We start from the raw sequence: 26298 nt of genomic DNA on the forward strand, positions 1-26298 counted from the left end.
AGTTGGAAAGATGAAAACCACCTCGAGAAAGGAAGGAAGGCAGAGGCCTGGGACCACCTTGTCCTGGATTAAAATTAAGAAAGGAGGTCGGCAAGAAATGGCCGCCAACTCAAAAACGCGGCGGATCGAAGAGATGGACCTGAGAAAAGCCACCTTCCGAGATAGAACTGACAGGGAAAACTCCCTGAGAGGCTATAAGGGGGGAACCCCTAAGCACAACCAACCCAACCTTTAAATCCCATGAATCCACAGAGGCCCTGTACGGAGGGACAGCGTGGACTACTTGGAGGGAGGTCTTAACCTGTGGCTGAGAAGAAAGTCTTCTTAAAGGGAAGAAGAGCGCAGGAACCTGGCCCTATAGGGAACTGAGAGCGAAGCCCGAATCCAGTCCTGCCTGAAGGAAAACCAAATGGAAGGCAGGGAAAAATGACATAGGTGAAAAGTGGTTGGAATCGCATCAACGAAAGTAAGCCTTCCAGGTACGATAGTAGATCCTGGAAGAAGACGAAGGCTTCCCAGCGTGGATTATAGAGTGACTCATCTGGGCCGAAAGGCCGGACGCTCTTAGAACTGTGGAGTCCACAGCCACGCCGTTAAACTGAGCGACCGATAATTCGGGTGGCAGATCGGACCCTGAGACAGCAGATCGGGTCCGCCTGGAAGACACCAGGGGTGTCCGCGAGAAGATTGGCGATGTCTGCAAACTGAGACCTCCTGGGCCAATCCGGGACGATCAGAATGACCGGCACCCATCTCAACAGCTTGGAAAGCAAGGGAAGGCGTGGGAACCGATAGGGGAGCCCGAACTGCGACCGGGGAATGGCCAGAGTGACAACACCACTGTGAGAGGATCACGGGACCCTGGGCCGACCCGAGGGACCTCCTGTTCAATCGGGACGCCATGAGGTCCACCTCTGGAGTCCCCCATCGAAGAGCAATCCGATAGGAAACCTCCTGAAGCACCATTCCCGTGCCGCGAGGCCCTCGCGGCCGAGGAAGTCGGCGGCCTAAATGTCCACGCCGGGGACATGCACTGCGGAGCTCACCAGGACCGTTGCGCCTCTGTCCAAAGGAGGATCCTGGAATCTCGGCCGAGGCCAGCGAACGCTGAGTCCACCCCTGGTGGTAGACATATGCCACTGCTGTGTCATTGTCGGTCTGGATTCGAATTGGCAGGCTGCTGAGAATCCTTACCCAATGAAGGAAAGACAGAGAGATGATCCGGAACTCGAGGACATTGATCGGCAAAGAGGGCTCCTGCGCCGACCAACAACCCTGAAAGAACAGGAGACAAAGCCCCGCGCCTCCGCCGAGCGGACTGGCGTCCGTCGTCACCACCTGCCAGGGAACTGGAAGGAAGGATATGCTGTGAAGGATCTGCTCTGGGATAAGAGAAGTGACCTCGGCCATCAGTTGAGGAACCATTTGACCCGGGAGAAAGCCGGATCGGACGATGCAGGGAGAAGACAGACCTGCCCCCTGTGATAGAATAGCCTGCTGAAGAAGTCTCGAATGAAACGGGCGAAGGGAAAATTGCTTCCGATGTTGCAACCAAGCTCCTTAGGGCCTTTAAGGCCCATCGGAAAAAAGGGGAGCTGAGAACCCTGGAGCAAGCGAACTTCCTGACAAAGGAGGGATATCCTGTCTTCGGGAAGGAAGACTCTGGTCCGACAAGTGTCGAAGAACATGCCCGGAGATACGAGGCGCTGAACAAGACGGAACTTCTTCCTGTTGACGAGCCACCCGCAACGGTTAGAATGTTGGGAAAGATGGATAGACTTTCGGGAGCCTGAAACCGAAATTCCTGAGCCTCCATGGAAGTGATTACTGAACGAGGGAATATCATCCTGAAGTGTCTCCGACGAAACTTCCTGTTCAGCAAATTGAGATCCGGACTGGAACGAACCTTGTTGTCCTCTGTCAGTACAGAAAGATTCGAAGAGAAGCCTGTGAACCGTTGAACCGTTCCTGTTCTGGGACGGGAACGATTACCCCGGATTTAAGGAGGGAAACAATGGCTGTAAAGAAAACGATCCCAGGACCGTGAAATGAAGATTTTGTATCTAGAGGATACAAGTGCCCTGGCCCATGCGTCCTCTACTGAGGAGACCCAGACGTCCCTGAGGAACAGGAGACGGTTGCCCAGCCTGAGAAACGGGCTGGGGTCTAGTCGTGGGTCGTGCCTAGGTAGAACTTCCAGTCCTGGACCTGGAGAATCCACCTTAGGAGTAGCGGGCACGCCAGGAAAGAGTGAGTCGAAGAATACCTTCTCTTAACGTGCCTGTGGCCTCTGCTGTTGTGAAGAGGAATCTAATGCCGCGAAACTACGAAAAAGGTCTAAAAGACCGAAGTAGCCGCCTAAGGGGAAGTAGGCGAGGTCTGGAGAAGGGGACTGGTGCCGCCAGTGGCGTCCTTAATAATTTGGTCCAGCTTGGAACCGAAAGGACGTGAACCTTGAAAAGGCAGGCTCGTAAGGGACTTCTTCGATGACTCTTGAGCCAAACAGTGCGACGGCTGGCAACAACATTACTGGGCGCCTGTGCGGCAGAAGACGCGACGTCCAGGGAACAAATTATTCCCCGGCGCGAGTAATCTGGGAGGCAATTTCCGCCAGCCGGGCTGATGGAGCTCCAGCTTGAATGCCCCAACGGAGTTGTTTAGCCCCTCGGATACAGACTTCGAAACCCAAGTGGAAGCCAAAGCCGGGCATTGGGATGATGCGGCAGTTTTGAAAGCCGACTTCACGAAGGATTCCATGATCCCATCGATGGAATCTTTCAGAGCCGCCCACCGGACAGCGTAAGGACTGTGGTGGTGGCAAGTCTAGCAGCCGACGGATCCACCGGGGGAGAGGTCGTTCTCTAACGCCTCTCATTCCGGTTGGCAATGAGATCCGGAGGAAAGAGATATGAGACTCCAAGACGCTTGTCTCTTTGAGAACGTCTGGTCGAATTCGCCCTTTCTCTGGACAGAGGCTCCTTGAATTCAGGATGAGGAGCAAATACCTTGGGAGGTAGTTTAGACCGTCTAAACGAAACCGCCTGATCTGCGGGTTTCGTAGAGGAATCTTTGATGCCACAGGTCTGATTGGTCGCTCCAATGAGGCTTTGAACCATATCCCTCATGTTAGCGATTTGGTTCGAATCCGGCCCCAAATAATCCTCCGAAGGCGCATCAGAGAAAGCCTCGCCTGACTCAGGGGAGGAGGATCGGGAGGACGCCGACCGCAGAGGAGGACCGAGTGGCGAGATGGAGCGAGAAGAGGACTCAGACTGGCATTCCTGTCTGGACCTTTGCAGCTAGCCTTGGAGGGCTCAGATGGAGCTTCCTGCGACCCGGTGGCTACTGCGGGGGTCTGCAGGGGTAACCGATCCAGCACGGACACCAGGGTTTGAGACACCCGTGTTAAATTGGCCACCGATTGAGACAGAGAGGAGGCCCAGCCTGGGATGGGGTATCACTCTCGGGCGGATCGGCCGGGGGATCCTGGGCGGTGGGAACAATCGGGTTGCTGAAGGACTGACATAGCGGAGACCAGAAGGTTAGGGGACAGAAGGGCGGAGGAGAGTGTCAGACTGCAGAGCAGAGCTACTCACGGCAGGTGATGCGCTTCAGTGGTCCTTAAAGGAAGGGGTGCAGGCAGAAGGAGCAGACCTCTGGAACTCTCCTGTCCGGGACCAGCTGTGGGGCTGAGGCGACCGCAATTGAGGAGGACGCCGGTATTCACGTACTTTCGGGGGGAATAAGGCGTTCCTGGATCGAGAATATGGAGGTGGTGGGCAGGGTTAATTGCCTGGCCAGGAGCACCAAGATGGTGCCGGGGGGCGGAGCTTGTTGAGACAGACGGGCGGGAAAAAAGCCCGCCCGAGAACTCAGGAAGTGGGCGGAGTCACGGCCGAGAGTAGGCCCCGGGAGAAGCCGGGACCTAAATTAGAAGCTGGTGGGCGCCGGAGAGGGCCACAGGACCGGAAAACGGTGCGGCCGCCGGAGAACGCTGTGCGGCCGCCGGAGAACGCTGTGCGGCCGCCTGAGAACGCTGTGCGGCCGCCGGAGAACGCTGTGCGGCCGCCGGAGAACGCTGTGCGGCCGCCGGAGAACGCTGTGCGGCCGCCGGAGAACGCTGTGCGGCCGCCGGAGAACGCTGTGCGGCCGCCGGAGAACGCTGTGCGGCCGCCGGAGAACGCTGTGCGGCCGCCGGAGAACACTGTGCGGCCACCGGAGAAAAACGGCACGGCTGCCTGTAGGGCTGCGCTGCATGGGACAAAGGTACGGCCGCAGACAAGGCAGTGCCGCTGCCTGTAAAGGTGCGGCCGCCAAGCATGGAGAAGCGGCGCAGCTGCAGCGCAAACCGCCACGTCAGGGGGAAAGTGCAGCCGCAGAAAAGGCAGCGCGGTTGCCTACAGGGCGCCGCACAGAGCAAAAATGTGCCGCAGTGTGGAAAACTTTCCAATAAAGAGACGTCCAACGATCGCCCAGGGAATCAGGGACCCCCCATGACTGTCTTTGAAGAGAGACCGAAGGTTAGGGGGATTGGTGGGAAGGGAATACTCACCTAAACATCCCACGCCGTCCGTTACTAACCTCGTGAAGATATCAGACGTCCGTGGAGCTGGACGTCCTCGTCTCCTCCAACCGACAGGCTCTGGTGGGCGAGTGGGTGGGGGACGGATGCAGGACCGGACTTCTAAGCACGCTTGTGTGCTAGGATCTTGGTCCTGGAGAGGGATCTATGAGGATATGGGGTGGCAGTACACGCCGTACTCATAGTCCGCATTGTGGGAGTACAGGTGTGACTGTTCACCCTGTATCCCTCCGGAAAACCTGAAAGAAAACGACGCACATTGAGGTAGATATGGGTCTAATGAAAGACCCGTGTCCACCTCCTACTGACACTAAGCTAAACTGAATATCCTACTTCCTGTCGGTAGGGAGTACACTGCAGAGGAGGAGCTAACTTTTTTATTTGCATAGTGTCAGCCTCCTAGTGGCAGCAGCATACACCCATGGTTCCTGTGTCCCCCAATGAAAGGCGATAGAGAAAGGCGGCGGATGGTAAGTATAGCAGGACTTCAACGGGCTATAGGCGAGTATATGTTTATTTTATTTTTTTTAAGTCTCTATACTACGTGGCTCTGTGCTGGGCAATATACTACGTGACTGGGAAATATACTACGTGGCTGGCCAATAAACTACGTGGCTGGGCAATATTCTACGTCGCTGGGCAATATACTACATGGCTGGACAATATACTATGTGGACATGCATATTCTAGAACAGGGGTCCCCAACTCCAGTCCTCAAGGCCCACCAACAGGTCATGTTTTCAGGATTTCCTTTGCATTGCACAGGTGATGCAATTATTACCTGGGCAAGACTAAGGAAATCCTGAAAACATGACATGTTGGTGGGCCTTGAGGACTGGAGTTGGGGACCCCTGTTCTAGAATACCCGATGCGTTAAAATCGGGCCACCATCTAGTACATTTCATAAATGGCAGGAAAGCTGACTACTAGGAGCACTCTCCCTCATTACATTTATCCCTAAAGGTGTGGTTTCAGGCAAAAAACTGTTACATATGGTAGGCCTTATAGGCAGATCAGGGGGTCTTTGTTAGGCCGCCGGCTGCCAAAGCGACTTTACGCCCAGTAAGCATGCTGATGGGCTGTAAAAACATATTAGATCTTTAGGAGATGGGGTACATGCACGTGATGTATTTAAGGTGGGCAAACCCGCCAAATTTTTCAAAAGGAAAATGTTTTTTTCGGTCATTTATTGGTCATTTCCTGAGTGCCAGTGGATTTTTTTTGTTTGTTTTTTCAGAGTTTTCCCATTGTGCTTGAGGCATCTATTTTACTGGTTTCCCAATAAACAAACCGCTAGCGGTTTCTAATACAAAAACGTTGGCAAAACGTTATAACAAAGGAGGAAAAAAAACACCCGACGTCTTTATAGCCTTCCAATTGACTTGTATTGTAAAAGGCACAGAACTCCTGAAGAACATTCATTTAACCACGGTGTGCGCTGGGAAACCGGAAGCAGTTAAAAGTCGCTCAAATACTGAACGGCAATTCGCTCCTACATAGAAATACATATGGTCGCTCATTTGAACGTTTAATTAGCACATACTCATGTCGGGTGCACGTACCCTTATTCTGACAAGGTTGAAGTTGTCAACCGCTGCAGAAGTGTGTCTGATAGAGGCTGCTGATGTTACTGATGTTACTGGCATACCTACAAGGCCCATACCATCACAATACCAGTAAACTACCCCCTCTTAACACTGAACTATTAAGCCCAGGGAAAAGGGATTAATTCAACATTCAAAAAAGTTTTAGTGGTCTACATCCAAAGTAAAAACCTTTTTTTCATATTTATATATTGCTTTCTTAAAAATTCTCACCTTCTCTTTCATTCTGCCATCAATTTGCTTATGCTGCTTGTCATACTTTTGAAGTTTTTGATTAAGTGGGGCTTGTGATTCTTGTTTCTGCTTTAGTTCTTCTTTCACTTGGTCACGTATTTCCTTCACTTTCTCATATTCCTGTCGCACATGTTCATACTCCTGGCAAAGAAGAAAAACAAAAAAGGATAAACAAACGTGTTTTGTATTACTTCTATCAAAAATCAAAATAGGGATTTATTTTTTTGCGGTGGGGGGCGGGGTGAAGTTGTGTTGACTGGAAAAAACGCAACTCTACAGTTTTTTTTCTTCTTCTCTTAAAACATACAGATAAATTAATTTAACCTATTGATAGATCCAATTTATATGGATGTGGCAATACCAGAGGTTTATTTCTTTATTTTTAACCTCTTCTCGACATGCGCTGTACATACGAGGGGCGATCCAAAAGTAATGATGATTGGTTATTTCTATTGCACACAGAAATTAAAATAAAATGTTTTCTTCTCTCTTAGGTACCCACTAGTCCAGGAAAAAAAAAAATCACTTAAATAGACCACGATTCTCAGGAGCTACATTCATTTGAATATGAACTGCCGAGGAGTGAACATCAAAATAGAAAAAAAACGAGCTCAAAGCTGTCATCAAATACCTCTGCTTGAAAAAAATGACTACCAAAGACATACACAGCGACTTGGTGGAAACATTGGGGGACTCTTCTCCTCCATATTCCACAGTTGCACGCTGGGCCAAGGAATTTAAGCTGGGAAGAACATCGACGGAAGACGAACATAGTGAAGGACGCCCATCCACGTCCCTCAATGAAGAAAACGTGAAAAAAGTTGAAGAAGTTGTATTGGGAGATCGAAGAGTGACTATCAGGCATGTAGCTAAGGTCACAGGGATCTCATATGGCAGTATTCAAAGAATCCTTACAAAAGAATTGCATATGAGAAAGGTCTCCATGCGTTGGGTGCCAAAAAATGTTAACCGACGAGCAAAAGAAGAAACGAGTTGACATTTCAATAGCAAATCTCGAAAAGTTCCAAGCAGACAAGGAAAATTTTTTGTCACGTTTTTTGACCATGGACGAATCCTGGATCCACCACTTTGATCCCGAAACTAAACAACAATCGATGACATGGAAACGAGCCGACGAACCAACGCCGAAGAAATTCAAAGTGTCAAGCTCAGCAGGAGAGGTTATGGCGTCCGTTTTTTGGGACGCTGAAGGAATTATTATGGTGGACTATTTGGAGAAGGGAGCCACTATTACGGGCTCCTACTACGCAGAACAAATAAGAAGATTGTGGGAGGCTATCAAGGAGAAAAGGCACGGCAAACTGCAGGCTGGAGTGCGGTTTCACCAAGATAATGCACCAGCTCACAAAGCTGCAGTTGCCATGGCTACCATTCAAGAAACGGGCTTTGAACTGGTGGAACACCCCCCCCTATTCGCCAGATCTAGCCCCCAGAGACTTCTTTCTCTTTCCTCGGCTCAAGGAACACCTCCGGGGCAAGAAATCTGACGACAATAGCGACGTAATAACCGCTGTTGGGGATTTTTTTGAGGGCCAAGATCAAGAATTTTTTCCGAAAGGAATGCTAAGTTTAGAAAAGAGATGGACTAAATGTATAGGCTTGTTAGGAGACACTGTAGAAAAATTTTTTTTTTTACTATATTCATTGTGTTTAGTATTGATTATCATTACGTTTGGATCGCCCCTCGTACATGGTGCCGCGGGAGCAGCATTCCCACAAACCACAGTATATGCAAGGCGCCGTGATCACGCGATCTGGTGCAGTTGTTAGCTGTATGTGAGAGCTGACACCCTGCAGCAACGCTAGCACCGATCGCGGACATTTAACCCCTCTGATGCCGCTGTCAATATGGACAGCAATGTCAAGGAGCATTGCACAGTTAGTAAGCTCTCTGTCTGCTTCCATCAACACAATGCGATGGCTGTGGGGTCCTGCAGGGAAGGTGGCTTGTGAGCATCTGCTAAGAGGAGCTGACATGTCTCCTCCCCAGGCTGTCAGCCACTGCTCTGATGCCCTGCAGTGCAGAAACCTTGCAGAGTATCGGATCAGAGAATTGTCACTATACAGTGATATCACATCCTGCGACAATGCAAAAAAGTAAAAAAAAAAAAAGTTATTCAAAAGCGTAAAAATATTTTTAAAAATCCACAAATAAACGGTATTTAAAAAAAACAAACTTTTTTTCCAATAAAAAGCGTCTTTTAGTGTGTGACAGTAGCCAAACAAAAACTCGATATAAATCTGGTATCGATGTAATCGCACCAACCCAAAGAATAACGTTGTCTAATCATTTATACCGCACAAGGAACTACGTAAAAAAAAAAAATAAAACCAATTCTTCACCTGTTGATTGTTCATTCTGCCTCCCAAAGATCGCAGTAAGGCTTTGCTCACCTTTATCCTGCACTCTGCACTGAGCACTTACACCTGGGCTTCCATGTAAATCTCTGAAATACGTGATTCAGACAGAAGTCATAGAGGAAGATTCCCTATAATGAGGCAGATGGAGGCACTGTGGACGCCATAGAATATGTGATTCTGGGATGTCAGGCTTTTCAGATGAGCATAAAAGCGTGGTGGACCACAGTTTTGTGCACTCCTGAAAAGAAGAATAACATTGAACAGAGGTTAGAGTCATTCTGCTGACTAATTATAGTAAAAAGGACCCCCTTGAGGGTTTCATTTGCCACGTTACCCGGAGATTTAGATGGAAACCTCCAAAGTGATCAGCGAAGAGCGCAGGATAAATGTGATCCTAAATGTTATCTAAAATGTTCCCAATAAGAGAGTCAACACAATCCATAAAAAAAGTCAAGTTCCCACGCAGGTCCGTCATCTGTCAATGGAAATATAATTACCATTACTAGTAGCACAAACACTCCGAAAAAGCAAAATGGCTCCTCGCACCTCAAAAGAAATTCAGCAAATTCTGTTTCCCAAATTCAAATGCCACCCTTCCCTTCTGAGCCCCAGTGTGTCTAATCCACATTTAGCACCCACATGTTTGGCATTTCTGTAGTGATGATAGCCCGCCTAATTTACAGGTGTGTCTCCAGAAGCATGAGCTGGACATAATGTACTGATCACTACAACGTATTGGTCACTTCAAAAAACTGGTCACCACAATGGCAGTTTACAATTTTCACTCAGCAACATCCACTACTGCTTGTTTCTGGAAAACACCCATGGAGTCAAAACGGTCATTACACCTGTAAATACATTCCCAAAGGGGTATAATTTCAATAATGAGCTCAACTGAGGTTTGGTTCTGCTTTTCTAGGACTTAGAGGCTCTGTATGTGGAGTCTGCAAACTATTCTAGGAAAATCTGCGATCCAGGAGACAAATAGCACTCCATTGCTCCAGAGTCTCTCCGTCTCCAGAGTGTCTCCGTGAGGCTAAGCTGTACTGTACAGTCAAATATAGGGTATTTCAACATTCAGCAGAAATTGTGGGACACATTTTGGTGCCATTTTTACCCATTTCCCAGTATGAAAAAGAAAAATTTTGGGCTAACACACAATCTTGATGGTAAAAATGTAATTATTTTTTCTTCACTGCCCAATGGCATAAAATTCTGTGAAACACCTGTGTTGTCAATATGATCTCTGCACCCCTAGATGAATTCATTGAGGTGTAGTTTGTAAAATGAGGTCACATATGGGGGGGTTCTGCTGTTGTGGCACCGCAGGGGCACTGCCAATGTGACAATGCACCCTCAAACCAGTGCAGCAAAATGTGGTGCTCGATCCCTTCTGAGCTTTGCCTCAAAACTAGCTTTCAACCACATACAGTGAGGGAAATAAGTATTTGATCCCTTGCTGATTTAGTAAGTTTGCCCACTGACAAAGACATAAACAGTTGATAGTTTTAAGGGTAGATTAAATTTTAACAGAGTGATAGAATTTCAAAAATAAAATCCAGAAAATCACATTCTATAAATTATATAAATGTATTTGCATTTTGCAGTGACAAATACCGTATGTTGAGGAGAACCATAAGGTAAAATACTTAATTAACCTCAAGACATAAGAGATTGAGAGAAGCGAACCATAACATGTATTGTTTAACCTTACATAAGCTTTCTCAGATCAAAGTGAGACACTAAAGATGGCTGCCATTTCCTTTTTCACCACACCATGTGCTGATATCCAAGATGACCAGTGGGACACTAAAGATGGCTGCCATTTCCTGTTTCAGCACACCATGTGCTGGTATCCAAGATGACGCCCACCCTGATGACCTCATGGATCCGCCCACAGACTTGCTCATTGCCCAATCCACTAACCAATGGAATACATACGATCATTCCCATCTCAGAGCTAACCGAGCCCCCTTACAGGGGTTATATAAACCTGTGTTCTGATTAAATAAAGGTTCTTGGAGCTGAGCCACAGATTAATCAAGGAGAGTTTACATCCGACTGTGTGTGTCTGGTGTATTTCTTTAGTGCGCACCTGATCAATATCCATTAGGCCAGGAGTAGGCAACTAGAGTGAACATTTCTTATTGTTCAACCTAACAAGTACAGTGCTGCGCAAATTAATTGGGACAAAGCAAAAAAATAAAATGTTATAATGCACTGTTACATACTAATTCTGAAAATTACCTTTTTCCACTGGCTAGTTGACCAAGATAATTTCTATATTAAAACTGGTTTGAATCACTGACTGGAAACTAACTTACGATTTTACTTTAAAAAAAATGCCTTGCCCCAATTAATTTGCACAGCATTGTATTTGATCCCTCCGGCAAACAAGAGGTCTGTGCACATGTCAGGAGGAATTTTGGCATACTTTTTGCAGATCATCTCTAAATTATTAAGATTTTGAGGCTGTCACCCGGCAACTTGGAGCTTCAACTCCCTCCATAAGTTTTCTATGGGATTCAGGTCTGGAGACGGGCTAGGTCACTCCATGACCTTAATGTGCTTCTTTTTGAGCCACATCTTTGTTGCCTTGGCTGTATGTTTTGGGTCATTGTCCTGCTGGAAGACCCAGCCACGAACCATTTTTAATGTCCTGGCTGAGGGAAGGTGGTTGTCACTCAGGATTTTACGGTACATGGCTCCATCCATTCTCCTACTGATGCGGAGAACTAGTCCTGTGTCCTGAGCATCAGGATTTTACGGTACATGGCTCCATCCATTCTCCCATTGATGCAGTGAAGTAGTCCTGTGCCCTTAGCATAGAAAAAAACCCAAAACAATGTTTCCTCCTCCATGCTTGACCGTGGGGATGGTGTTCTTTGGGCCATAGGCAGCATCTCTCTTCCTCCAAACACGTCGAGCTGAGTTAATGCCAAAGAGATACATTTTTGTCCCATCTGACCACAGCACCTTCTCCCAATCATTCACAGAATCATCCAGATGTTCATTGGCAAACTCACGATGGGCCTTCACATGTACCTTCTTGATCAGGGGGACCTTGCGAGCACTGTAGGATTTAAAACCTTTACGGCGTAATGTGTTACCAATGGTTTTCTTGGTGACCGTGGTCCCAGCTGCCTTGAAATCATTAACAAGTTGCCCCCATGTTTTAGGGTGATCTCTCACCTTCCTCATGATCAAGGATAGACTACTAGGTGAGATTTTGCATGGTGCCCCAGATCGATGTATATTTCTTCCATTTTCTTACTAATGCACCAACAGCTGTCTCCTTCTCACCCAGCATGTTACTTATGGTTTTGTAGCCTATTCCAGCTTGGTGTAGGTCTATGATCTTGTCTGTTGTGAATTCTGTTGTCGGGCTCCCTCCTGTGGTCATGAATGGTACTTCGGCTGGTTCTGTCCATGGACTTCCTCTGGTGGGTGTTTCTGAGTCTCCTTTCACAGGTGACGAGGTTAATTCGTTAGCTGGCTGCTCTATTTAACTCCACTTAGATCTTTGCTCCATGCCACCTGTCAATGTTCCAGTATTGGTCTTGTTCACTCCTGGATCGTTCTTGTGACCTGTCTTCCCAGCAAAAGCTAAGTTCCAGCTTGTATTTCTTTTGTTTGCTATTTTTCTGTCCAGCTTGCTATTTTTATTGTTCTCTTGCTTGCTGGAAGCTCTGGGACGCAGAGGGAGCGCCTCCGCACCGTGAGTCGGTGCGGAGGGTCTTTTTGCGCCCTCTGCGTGGTCTTTTTGTAGGTTTTTGTGCTGACCGCAAAGTAACCTTTCCTATCCTCGGTCTGTTCAGTAAGTCGGGCCTCACTTTGCTAAATCTATTTCATCTCTGTGTTTGTATTTTCATCTTTACTCACAGTCATTATATATGGGGAGCTGCCTTTTCCTTTGGGGAATTTCTCTGAGGCAAGGTAGGCTTTATTTTTCTATCTTCAGGGCTAGCTAGTTTCTTAGGCTGTGCCGAGTTGCATAGGGAGCGTTAGGCGCAATCCACGGCTATTTCTAGTGTGTTTGATAGGATTAGGGATTGCGGTCAGCAGAGTTCCCACGTCCCAGAGCTCGTCCTTAATTATCAGTAACTATCAGGTCATTCCGTGTGCTCTTAACCACCAGGTCCATTATTGTCCTGACCACCAGGTCATAACACTTGTCCCTGATATCCTTAGAAAGCTATTTGGTCTTGCCCATGTTGTAGAGGTTAGAGTCTGACTAATTAATTGAGTCTGAGGACAGGAGTCTTTTATAAAGATGACTATGCAAGACAGCCGTCTTTAATGCAGGTAACGAGTTGATTAGGAGCGTCTAACTGGTCTGTAGGAGCCAGAACTCTTAATGGTTGGTAGGGGGATCAAATACTTATTTCTTACTGCAAAATGCAAATAAATTTATATAATTTACAGAATGTGATTTTCTGGATTTTATTTTTGATATTCTAGCTCTCAATGTTAAAATTAACCTACCCTTAAAATTATAGACTGTCCATGTCTTTGTCAGAGACTTGCAAAACTTACAAAATCAGCAAGGGATCAAATTATTATTTTCCCCACTGTATGGGGTATCGGTGAACTCAGGAGAAATTGCACAACAAATTTTGGAGTCTATTTTCTCCTGTTACCCTTCTGAAAATATAAAATTTAGGGATAAAAAAATATTTTTGTGGGAAAAATTTGAATTTTTTTTTGTTTTCACATTTTAAAGTTATATACTTCTGTGAAGCACCTTGGGTTTCATGGTGCTCACCACACACCTAGATAAGTTCCTTGAGGGGTCTAGTTTCTAAAATGGTGTCATTTGTGGGGTGTGTCCACTGTTTAGGCACATCAGGGGCTCTACAAACACGACATGGCGTCCGTTAATTATGCCAGCATATTTTACATTCAAAAAGTCAAATTGTGCTCCTTCCCTTCAGAGCCCTGTCGTGCGCCCAAACAGTGGTTTTTCCCCACGTATGGGGCATCTTTATGTTCAGGAGAAAAGGCACAACAAACTGTATGGTTCAATTTCTCCTGTTACCCTTGCGAAAGTTAAAAAAAAAAATGGGTCTAAAGGAAAAATTGAGAAAAAAAAAAAAGTTAAAATGTTAATTTTTTTCCTTCCACATTCCATTAATTGCTGTGAAGTACTTGAAGGGTTAATTGAACTAATTAAACTTCTTCAATGTTTTGAGCACCTTGAGGGGTGCAGTTTTTAGAATGGTGTCACTTTTGAGCATTTTCTGTCATATAGAGCCATCAAAGTCACTTCAAATGTGATGTAGTCACTAAAAAATGGTTTTGTAAATTTTGTTGTAAAATTAAGAAATCACTGGTCAAATTTTTTTAACTTCCTAACAAAAAATATATTTAAAAAAATTGTACTGATGTTAAGTAGACGTGGGAAATGTTATTTATTAACTATTTTGTGTGACATGACTGATTTAATGGAATGCGGAAGGAAAAAATAAACATTCAACTTATTTCTCCAAAATTTTAGACCCAATTTTCTTTACTTTCACAAAGATAACACGAGAAAATGAACCATACAATTTGTTGAGCAATTTCTCTTGAGCACATAGATACCCCATATGTGGGAGAAAACAACCTTTTGGGTGTACTGCATTGGCTCAGAAGGAAAGGGGCGGCATTTGAATTTTATTTATGTAAAATTTGCTGGATTATTTATTATTATAATTTGGAGGATGCAATGTTGCATTTGGAGAGCCCCTGATGTGCCTAAAAAGGGGAAACTCCCCACAAATGACACCATTTTGGAAACGATGGCTCAGGAAACTTGTCAAGATATGCGGTGACCATCTTGAACTCCCAGGTACTTCATACATTATAACATTGAAGTGTGAAAATAAAAATAAAAAGTTTTTTTAGACCCAAATTTATTAAGAGGGTGACAGGAGAAAATGGACACCAAAATTTGTGATGCAATTTCTCCTGAGTACACCGATACCCCATATGTGTTCTATGTGGACAAGGATGGGAACAAGGAGCCATGCAGACAAGGATGGGAACAAGGAGCCATGCAGACAAGGATGGGAACAAGGAGCCATGCAGACAAGGAGCCATGCAGACAAGGATGGGAACAAGGAGCCATGCAGACAAGGATGGGAACAAGGAGCCATGCAGACAAGGATGGGAATAAGGAACCATGCATACAAGGATGGGAATAAGGAGCCATGCAGACAAGGATGGGAATAAGGAGCCATGCAGACAAGGATGGGAACAAGGAGCCATGCATACAATGATGGGAATAAGGAACCATGCAGACAAGGATGGGAATAAGGAGCCATGCACACAAGGATGGGAATAAGGAGCCATGCATACAAGGATGGGGATGAGGAACCATGCATACCAAAATAGGGATGAAGGCACAATGCATATCCAGTTTATACTCGAGTCAATACGTTTTCCCATGGCAAAATTAGGTGCCTCAGCTTATACTCGGGTCAGCTTATACACGAGTATATATGGTGTTTGACCAGGGGCCAAAACAGTGAAAATAAACTCAAAATGGGAGATTGCTGTCAACAGCAATTTCTGGTGCAGAAAAGAAAAACTATAAAGGGATGCTTACATCTATGCTCATCAAATACAAGTGCTTCTCACTAAATTAGAATATCAAAAAGTTAATTTATTTCAGTTCTTCAATACAAAAAGTGAAACTCATTATATAGTAATTACAAACAGAGTCATTATAAACAGAGTGTTTATGTCAGGCGCTATGCCGAATGTGTTCACATGATGAGAAGGGAGTAGTGTCTAAAAAGCAAACTTACCACCCAAGGGCGTTTCCTTTCCAGCATCTCTATTTTATCAAGGTGACGCTTCTTCGCATAGTATCTTTCTACATCTTGCTTGTATCTTTCATTTCCTTGCTTTAGTTTCTCCAAAAATTCTTCTTTGGTTTTACATGAATCCTGGAAGATCACAACATATCAATGTGGCACTACTGTAATGAGTAGGGACCATAACAAGCCATGATATCAGATTTGGCTGTGACATACAGTTACTAGGCCTCAATTAAAAATACTGTATATCAGAAAAAAAAGTTATTTTATATTGTTGGAGCTCCAGCAGCTCCACCAAGAAATGCAACGTTGTCCTCTACTAGACTGCAGGTGTAAGGCCAGGAGGAAGGGGTTGAGACGCAGATTTCAGTGAGAGGTTTTATTGTTTTAGCACCAGTAGCTTATTCCTGTAACTAGCTAGTTGCTGAAGGTGTCTGAACTGCTGGACCAAGTGACACATGGTTAGATTCAGCTTCTCTTTGCCTACATTACGCTGCACTCAGATAAAGGAAATCTGTCAGCAGATTTTTGCTGACTTAAGTGCTAAATATCTTAAATTGCCAATATTACCACAAAGCAGATGCAAAATTCATATAAAAACAAAAATGTTTTATTCTACTTTCCAGCCCCTAATACATCATGTGTCTAGGTGAATATGAAAAATTTGATGAAAAGTTCTGTTTAAAAGACTTAATACCAGACTGGGGCTGCCCTCTTTATTTAATACAAGAATGGGCACCAATAGACTGGGTCGTTTTCGAAATATAAGTTACTAACAGAAGTTTGTAGAATACTGCCTCAAAAGAAGCCCAACTTTCTAGCAAAAGTCGGGTCTGAAATTCCGGGTTGTGGGATCCCAACGTGCAGAGCGGGTTCATACAACGGCCCCTCTTGCTGTGAAAGCTTGAGATCTTGCTTTTTGCACAAACCCAGTACTGCAGCAAGTGGTGATGGAACAGTAACCTATCTAAGGATGTTATAGTTCGTCAACACATATTAAACAATCTGGCAGCACAGGGTTAGTGGAAATAACTAATTCTTGTGCTTTCACTGCAAGGGGGGGATGTGAAAGGTCTGGGATTCTACTCTGCCATAACCCAGAGCTTCAGGCCTTATTTGTGAGTGGCAGTTGGGCTCATCTGGGTGACATCGGGGTGGATAAGTATTTTACAGTTGTAAATTTTGCAGAAAAGTTGTTGTGAAAATGGAGTTAACCTTTAGTTTCAATATCAGATTGTGCTTGATACAGCAGATAGTTTTTTGTGTGAGCAATTCATCAGTCCTATCCACTGCTATGTCAGAAAGCTTATCGGTCACAGCCAAGGCATAGGGAGAAAGACGGTTGGCATACATATTGAACTGAGTCAATCATCCGGCCTCCTTCAAGCATGGCACTGATAAATAGCAAATATAGGAAATTGACTCCTGCTGACCACAAGCCGTCAGTGGAGCTGCCGGGACACTGGATATATACTGATATTTTGAGATTTAACCCCTTAACGATCGCTGATATGCCTTTTAACGGCGGCAGTTAAGGGTACTTAAACCACAGCACCCCCCAGAGCCCCCCGCTGTGGAAAAAGTAAATTGCGCCCCCCAGAGTCAGATTTTCTCCGGGGTCTCGGCTGCCGGGGGTAGCCGAAACCCCAGAGAATATGATTCGGGGGGTTTCTTACCGACCCCGCTTTTGCGATCGCCGGTAATTAACCGTTTACCGGCGATCGCAAAAAAAAAAAAAACGCGATTTCCCTTTTAATTTCTCTGTCCTCCGATGTGATCGCACATCAGAGGACAGAAAAAAGGGGTCCCAGATAGCCCCCCGATACTCACCTGTTTTCCCCGGTGCTCCTCGTGGCTCCCGATGGGCGCCGCCATCTTTTTCCGGCAAAAAAATGGGCATGCGCAGTGCGCCCGCTGGCCGGCACCGGGAGAATCTTTGGGGTCTCGGCTGCTGGGGGTAGCCGAGACCCCAAAGAACATGATCGGGGTCCGTTTTAGCGACCCCTGTTTTGCGATCGCCGGTAATTAACTGTTTACCGGCGACCGCAAAAAAAAACAAAAAAAAAAGCAATGTGTAATTCTCTGTCCTCTGATGTGATCGCACATCAGAGGACAGAGAAATAGGGGGATTCGGGGACCCTATTATACTCACCGGTGTCCCTGGGTCCTCCTGCATCCTCTCCTGCCCGCCGGCGTCTTCATGGGGAAAGAAATCTGTCGCCATCTGCCGGCGGGCAGGAGAAGAGCAGTTGGGGCTAAAATTAGGGTTAGGGTTGGGGCTAAATTTAGGGTTAGGGTTGGGGCTAAATTTAGGGTTAGGGTTGGGGCTAAATTTAGGGTTAGGGTTCTTTCACACTTACATCGGTACGGGGCCGTCGCAATGCGTCGGCCCAACATACCGACGCACGTTGTGAAAATTGTGCACAACGTGGGCGGCGGATGTAGTTTTTCAACGCATCCACTGCCCAATCTATGTCCTGGGGAGGAGGGGGCGGAGTTACGGCCACGCATGAGCGGTCAGAAATGGCGGACGCGACGTACAAAAAAACGTTACATTGAACTTTTTTTGTGCCGACGGTCCGCCAAAACACAACTGATCCAGTGCACGACTGACGCGACGTGTGGCCATCCGTCGCGATCCGTCGGCAATACAAGTCTATGGGCAAAAAACGCATCCTGCGGGCACATTTGCAGGATCCGTTTTTTGTCCAAAACAATGGATTGCGACGGATGCCAAACGACGCAAGTGTGAAAGTAGCCTTAGAGCTAGGGTTAGGGTTGGGGCTAAAGTTAGGGTTAGAGTTGGGATTAGGGTTAGGGTTTGGATTAGGGTTGGTATTAGGGTTAGGGTTGGCATTAGGGTTACGCTTGGGATTAGGGTTAGGTTTGGGATTAGGGTTAAGGTTAGGGTTGTGATTAGGGGTGTATTGGGATTAGGGTAAGGTTTGAGGTTAGGGTTGAAATTAGGATTAGGGGTGTGTTGGATTTAGGGTTTTGATTAGGGTTATGATTAGGGTTGACAGGGTTGTTTTGGGGTAAGGGTTGTGATTATCGTTAGGGTTAGTGATTAGGATTATGGATCGGGTTGGGATTAGGGTTAGGGGTGTGTTGGGGTTAGGGTTGGAGCTAGAATTGGGGTGTTTTCACTGTTTAGGTACATCAGGGGGTCTCCAAACACGACAGCCAATTTTGCGCTCAAAAAGTCAAATGGTGCTCCCTCCCTTCTGAGCTCTGCCGTGCGACCAAACAGTGGGTTACCCCCACATATGGGGCATCAGCGTACTCGGGATAAATTGGACAACAACTTTTGGGGCCCAATTTCTCCTGTTACCCTTGTGAAAACAAAAACTTGCGGGCTACAAAATCTTTTTTGTGGAAAAAAAAATATTTTTTATTTTCATGACTCTGCATTCTAAACTTCTGTGAAGCACTTGGGCATTCAAAGTTCTCACCACACATCTATATAAGTTCCTTGGGGGGTCTAGTTTCCAAAACGGGGTCATTTGTGGGGGGTAACTACTGTTTAGGTACATCAGGGGCTCTGCAAACGTAACATAACACCCACAGACCATTCTATCTAAGTCTGCATTCCAAAACGGCGCTCCTTCCCTTCCGAGCTCTGCGGTGCGCCCAAACAGTGGTTTACCCTCACATATGGGGTATCGACGTATTCAGGAGAAATCGCACAACAACTTTTGTGGTCTAATTTCTCCTGTTACCCTTGTGAAAATAAGAATTTGTGGGCGAAAAGATCATTTTTGTGTAAACAAATGCGATTTTTTATTTTCACGGCTCTACGTTATAAACTTCTGTGAAGCACATGGGGGTTCAAAGTGCTCACAAGTCACTAGTTTCCAAAATGGTGTCACTTGTGGGGAGTTTCCACTGTTTAGGCACATCAGGGGCTCTCTAAACGTGACATGGCGTCCGATCTCCATTCCAGCCAATTCTGCATTGAAAAAGTCAAACGGTGCTCCTTCACTTCCAAGTTCTGTGGTGCGCCCAAAAAGTTGTTTACCCCCACATAAGGGGTATTGGCGTATTCAGGAGAAATTGCATAACAAAATTTATGGTTACATTTCTGTTTTTACACATGTGAAAATAAAAAAAAAAATGGATCTGAATTAAAATGTTTGCAAAAAAAAAAAGTTAAATGTTCATTTTTTCCTTCCACATTGTTTCAGTTCCTGTGAAGCACGTAAAGGGTTAATAAACTTCTTGAATGTGGTTTTGAGAACCTTGAGGGGTGCAGTTTTTAGAATGGTGTCATACTTGGTTATTTTCTATCATATAGACCCCTCAAAATGACTTCAAATGTGATGTGGTCCCTAAAAAAAAAAAATGGTGTTGTAAAAATGAGAAATTGCTGGTCAACTTTTAACCCTTTTAACTCCCTAACAAAAAAAAAATGTTTCCAAAATTGTGCTGATGTAAAGTAGACATGTGGGAAATGTTATTTATTAACTATTTTTCGTGACATATCTCTCTGATTTAAGGGCATAAAAATACAAAGTTTGAAAATTGCAAAATTTTAAAAATTTTCGCCATATTTCCGTTTTTTTCATAAATAATCGCAAGTAATATTGAAGAAATGTTACCACTAACATGAAGTACAATATGTCACGAAAAAACAATCTCAGAATCAGCGGTATCCGTTGAAGCGTTCCAGAGTTATAACCTCAAAGTGACAGTGGTCAGAATTGCAAAAATTGGCTCGGTCATTAAGTACCAAATTGGCTCTGTCACTAAGGGGTTAAAATGTTAATTTAACTGTTTTTATGCTCTATATCAGACGTGGGCAAAGTGCGGCCCGTGGGCCACACCTGGCCCTTTATCTGATCCAGTCCGGACAACAGACTAAGGGTATGTGTACAAGTTGCAGACTTGCCTGCGGATTTTTCTGCACTAAATCCGCAGCTCTTGGCAGAAAAAGCAGGTGCGTTTGATGCGGTTTTTTTGCGTTTGTATGCGTTTAATAGTGAAACACTGATGAGAGAGAGAGAGAGAGAGAGAGAGAGAGAGAGAGAGAGAGAGAGAGAGAGAGAGAGAGAAAGAGAAAGAAAGAGAAAGAGAGAGAAAGAGAAAAATGTGCATGATTTGAATGGAAAAAACGGATTCTGAGGCTGGATTCATCATTTCACTTCATACATTTTTTTTGCCGAATCAGTCGCTGGGCGTTTTTTCGCCGGACAGAAAAACGTTCCTCTGTACGTTTTCTCCGTCCACCCGAAACAGCTTTTTGACGGATCTGGCAAAAACGGATGAAACGTGTGGCCATCAGGCGCAATCCGCAATCATACAACTCTGAGAAAAAAAAACCGAATCCGTTTTTTTTTTCAAAACTCGCCGGATTGTGCCGGACGGCAAAAACCTGATGTGTGAAAGTAGCCAGACAGATATATGGATAGATACATCTATGTATCTACAGATATAACTATCTATCTATAAATATATCTATAGATAGATATAGCCATAGTTAGATTTATCCATAGATCTATCCATAGATATAGAATAGCAAGGCTGATGTTGATTAATGAGCATGTTTAATTAAAAAAAAAAAAAATGGCATTGGCTCCTGTGCAATTTTCTGCGCCAGAGGGGGAAAGCCGACAGCCGGGGCCAATATTTGTATCCTGGAAAGGGGGTAATACCAATGGCCCCTTCCCAAGCTATGAATATCAGCCGCAGCTGTCTGCGTAGCTTTTACTAGCTATTAAAATAGGGGGCCCCCACGTCATTTTTTTTTGGGGGGGTCCCCCCAAATGATGTGGGGTCCCCCTATATTTTATAGCCAGAAAGGCTACGCGGACAGCTGCGGGCTGATGTTCATAGCCTAGAGAGGGGCCATGGATATTTGCCCACGGCTACAAATACCAGCCCCCAGAAATGGCACATCTGTAAGATGCTCCAATTCCGGCACTTAGCCCCTCTCTTCCCACTCCCGAGTAGCAGTGGGATATGGGGTAATAAGGGGTTAATGTCAGGTAGGTTAATTTTAAAGGGAACCTGTCACCCGCAAAATGGAAGTTGAGCTAAGCCCACCGGCATCAGGGGCTTATCTACAGCATTCTGGAATACTGGAATATACTGAGCGGTACCTTTAACCCCTTTACCCCTGAGGGTGGTTTGCACATTAATGACCTGGCCAATTTTTACAATTCTAACCACTGTCCCTTTATGAGGTAATAACTCGAATGCTTCAATGGATCTTGGTCATTCTGAGATAGTTTTTTCGTGACATACTGTACTTCTTGTTAGTGGCAAAATTTATTTGCATTTATTTGTATAAAAAACGGAAATGTGGCGAAAATGTTGCAATTTTCAAACTTTGAATTTTTATGCCCCTAAAACAGAGAAATATGTCACCAAATTAGTTAATAAATAACATTTCCCACATGTCTACTTTACATCAGCACAATTTTGGAAACAAAACTTTTTGTTAGGAAGTTGTAAGGGTTAAAATTTGACGAGCGATTTCTCATTTTTACAACAAAATTTACAAAACCATTTTTTTAGGGACATCACATTTGAACCATCTGCATACACTTAGGTAGGAAAAAGGGATCATCCCCGAGCTGCCGCAAGAAGAATTCCAAAAATTGTAGAGGCTTCAACGTGGATTATTCTACGCGTTTCAGGGTTCAGGTGACCCCTTCATCAGGACATACCACAAATATTGACAATTCATATTTCCCTTGGAACGGAACGTCACTCCGGGAGCGCCGGAGGAGATCGGGGGCCGTCGGAAGGTGAGAATAACCATATTTTTTTATTATTTTTAACATTCTTTTAGGCAGCATCAATAGAAAAAAGTTGGTCACACTTGTCAAGCACTATGGTTGACAAGTGTGACCAACCAGTCACTTTTCCAAGTGATGCTTCAAAGCGCTTGGAAAATGCAAGCATTCTGCAAGCTAAAAACGCTTGCAAAACGCTTGTGTTTTACGGGAAAACACATGCGAATTCCACATGCGTTTTACCCGCGGCAGGGAGTTGCGGAAATGCTGCGGACACATATGTGGGCACATAGCCTAAAAGGAAAAAATGGACAGATATTGTTGCCTCCCATCTTCATTACAAGACGTCCTCTTCTGATCTTCAGCCGCGGCTCCGGCGCAGGCGTACTTTGCTCTGCCCTGTTGAGGGCAGACAAAGTACTGCAGTGCGCAGGCGCCGGGCCTCTGACCTTTCCAGCGCCTGCGCACTGCAGTACTATCCTCTGCCCTCAAGAGGGCAGAGCAAAGTACGCCTGCGCCGGAGCCGTGGCTGAAGATCAGAAGAGGACGTCTTGTAATGAAGATGGGAGGCGCCGGAGCGGACCAGAGACACCCATCCGATTTGACAAGCAGCGGGACCGCCCCTGGGTGAGTATAATATAACGTCTTTTTCTCCTTTTTCAGGTAACATCGGGGGCTTATCTACAGCATTACAGAATGCTGCAGATAAGCCCCTGATGCCGGTGGGCTTACCTCACCCGCGATTTTCGGGGTGACAGGTTCCCTTTAAAATGAACTAAGGACTCATCCACGCAGATGTCCCTTTGGGGCACGTACACTTCAGCAAACTTTTTGTTGAAGTGTTCGATGACCGGCCGAACTTTGAACAGACGGTCAAAGTTGGGGTCATCGCGTGCAGGACATTTTGCATTATCGGTATAATGCAGGAATTTGTGGATGGCCTCAAAGCGCGTCCGGGCCATGACCATTCGGAACACTGGAGTGTTATATAAAATATCAACACTCCAATATTGCCGAAGTTCTGGCTTCTTCAGGATCCCCATGTGAAGGACCAGGCCCCAAAACTGCATCATTTCAACTGCGTCTACAGGAGACCAGTTAGAAAATGATAAACTGGGGTTTTGTGCCAAAAATTGACGCGCATATAAATTAGCTTGGCCCACCATGAGGTTAAAAAAATCCTCAGAGAAAAAGACTTGGAAAAAGTCTATTTCTTTGAGGCCGGGGTTGTCAAACTTAATTCCTGATTCTGCCACAAAATCAGGAATCAGTGGCTCGTAATTTTTGGGGAGCGAGGTCCATATGGGGTCCGTAATGGGGTACACTGGTTCATCTACTGGAATGGTGGGCGCTGCCTCATCTTCTGCCCTCGGACGTCTGCGTGGAGGTTCTGCAGGACCCGAGGAGGAAGATGAGGAGGAGGAAGAGGATGAAGAATCTGAAAAATAATGGGTATTATACCTACCGATAATTCGGTTTCCAGGAGTCCATCCTGACAGCACGCTGGAGGACGTCCTCCTCCTCCTTGCAGGGACAGGAAACACAACACGAGAGGTTAAAAGGTCCCACTCCACCCCCTTTCCCTCAGTGATTTGACAAGTAACACACCAAGGATAGATATACTTTGCAAAAATTTTATTTACCAACATATACAGCATATGAAAATAGAAACCATTGGGGGGGAAATAACAGTGCTGTCAGGATGGACTCCTGGAAACCGAATTATCGGTAGGTATAATACCCATTTTCCAGGACGTCCCCCTGACAGCACGCTGGAGAATACCAAAGAAACCTCCTCTAGGGTGGGACAACTGCCTGGAGAACTTTTCTCCCAAAAGACGTTTGATGGGCTGCTAACACATCCAATTTATAATGCCTGCAGAAAGTATCTACTCTGGCCCATGTAGCTGCTTTACAAATCTGATCTAGGGATGCCCCTGCCCGTTCGGCCCAAGAAGCCGAAACCGCTCTAGTAGAATGAGCTTTAATCCCTACTGGACAATCTACCCCTTCTGATAAGTAGGCTTTTGAGATTATAGACGTGATCCATCTCGCTATTGAAGTTTTGGAAGCTTTTTTACCTCTATTTTTACCCCCGAACAAAATGAACAGATTAGAATCCTTTCTCCAAGAACTAGTGGCTTCTAGATAGTCTAAGACCGCCTGCCTGACATCTAGGGAGTGTAACGCCTGTTCTTTCTCATTGGAAGGCTTGTCACAAAAAGAGGGTAAGATTATCTCCTGATCTCGATTTTTTGCAGACGCTATCTTGGGAATAAAGGTTGGATCTAATTTTAGTATTATATGGTCTTCTCGGACCTGAAGGTAAGGGTCTTTAACTGAAAGAGCCTGAATCTCGCCTATGCGTTTAGCTGTTGTAATTGCTACTAAAAAGGCCGTTTTCCAGGTACGTAGAGAAATAGGCATGCTTTCTCTAAGAGTATAGGGATCTTTACATGGAGCCCTGAGAACTAAATTTAAATCCCAAGAAGGAACTAGTTGTCTCAAGGTGGGACGTAATCTCTGGGTGGCCTTCACAAATCTAATTATCCACAGGTGGGAGGCCAATGGATAATCCAAGAAGGTACTAAGAGCCGAAATCTGAACCTTAAGAGTACTTGGACTAAGCCCCATGTCAAAACCAGATTGTAGAAAATTCAAAACTCTAGGAACATCCAAGGCTCCCGACATCCCGACCGACCTGCCACTTTCTGTACAAAATCTCTTCCAAATCTTGTGGTAGATGGCTATAGTCACAGGTTTCCTGCTAGCCTGGATGGTTGAAATTACTTTATCAGACAGACCTTTGGCTTTTAACATGTCCCTCAGGATCCATGCCGATAGATGTAATCTCTCCGGGAGTTGATGTAATACCGGCCCCTGATGGATGATATCCTTCCATAACGGGAGTCTGATAGGATCTTCCAACGTCATGGTTCCCAACAGTGGAAACCAACTTCTTCTCGGCCAGTATGGCACAATTGTTATTACTGTTGCTCGATCCTCTTGAATTTTTCTGAGCACAACTGGGATAAGTGCTATTGGAGGAAAAGCATAAGACAGAGGTTCGTTCCACGTCTGACTCAGAGCGTCGACCGCTTCCGGAAAGTCTGAGGGGTTGAGGGAATAAAATCTGGGAACCTTCGAATTTTTTCTTGTGGCGAACAAGTCTATCCCGGGAGTTCCCCAACGATGGCATAGAATTTGAAAGATTCCTTGATTCAGTTCCCACTCTGTTGGAGAAACATTTCTTCTGCTCAGGTAATCGGCTAGAATATTTTGAGATCCCTCTAGATGTACCGCTGTCCCTTGGCAATTCTCCTTCTTCTTGATCAGAATCTCTAATTTCCAATTCTTCTTCTGAAGAGCCGTACAGGTCCCTCTGGTCTGGATCACTTCTGAGTCTCTTACGGGCCGGGCCCGGACTGGACGGACCGCCCTGAGACATAGACGCCAAAGAATTCTGGACCTCTTCCCGGATTAGGCTTCTCATTTCTGATAATAACGAAGGTTGTTCTTCTCTGACTATTTTAGAGATACAAGAGCTACAGAGAGCTTTATTGTACGCCTCTGGGAGCTTCATACTACATACGGAGCACCTCTTAGATTTTGAAGATGCCTTTCCAGTCTTCTTTGACAGAGGAAGGGAAGTCTGGGTAGTCTCCTTATCCTAAATACAAGCATAGACACTGCTCAGTGTACTGCAGATGACAACGTACTTTGTGCTCTGCGCACTTACCCCCGCTTCCTCACTTCTGACCTCCATATCTTCTGTTGAGAGATACACAGAATAAGTGTGTAATCTCTATCAATCACATAAAGGATATAGCAGCTTCTGCTGCACTCACCCTTTGTCTCCGGCATCCGAAACGGTTCAATATGCTGGCCGGCTCGGACAATCCGCTATACCGTGTCTCGCCGCCACCTCTGTACAATCAAGGATTGCGCCTTCTCCT

General features: G+C 45.5%; 1 protein-coding gene across 1 annotated transcript in view; it reads right to left on the bottom strand.

Moving 5' to 3' along the window:
- Nucleotides 1–26298, bottom strand: part of SMC5 (structural maintenance of chromosomes 5) — a 277372-nt gene that overhangs the window by 194175 nt on the left and 56899 nt on the right. Inside the window, exons 6-7 of the mRNA XM_069763546.1 lie at nucleotides 15594–15734; nucleotides 6400–6561 (exon numbers count right to left, since the gene is read on the bottom strand). Coding sequence (XP_069619647.1) covers nucleotides 6400–6561; nucleotides 15594–15734 — 303 coding nt within the window. The remainder of the gene's footprint in view (nucleotides 1–6399; nucleotides 6562–15593; nucleotides 15735–26298) is intronic.

This window comes from Ranitomeya imitator, chromosome 1 (genome assembly GCF_032444005.1).
Source record: "Ranitomeya imitator isolate aRanImi1 chromosome 1, aRanImi1.pri, whole genome shotgun sequence".
Lineage (NCBI taxonomy): Eukaryota > Metazoa > Chordata > Amphibia > Anura > Dendrobatidae > Ranitomeya > Ranitomeya imitator.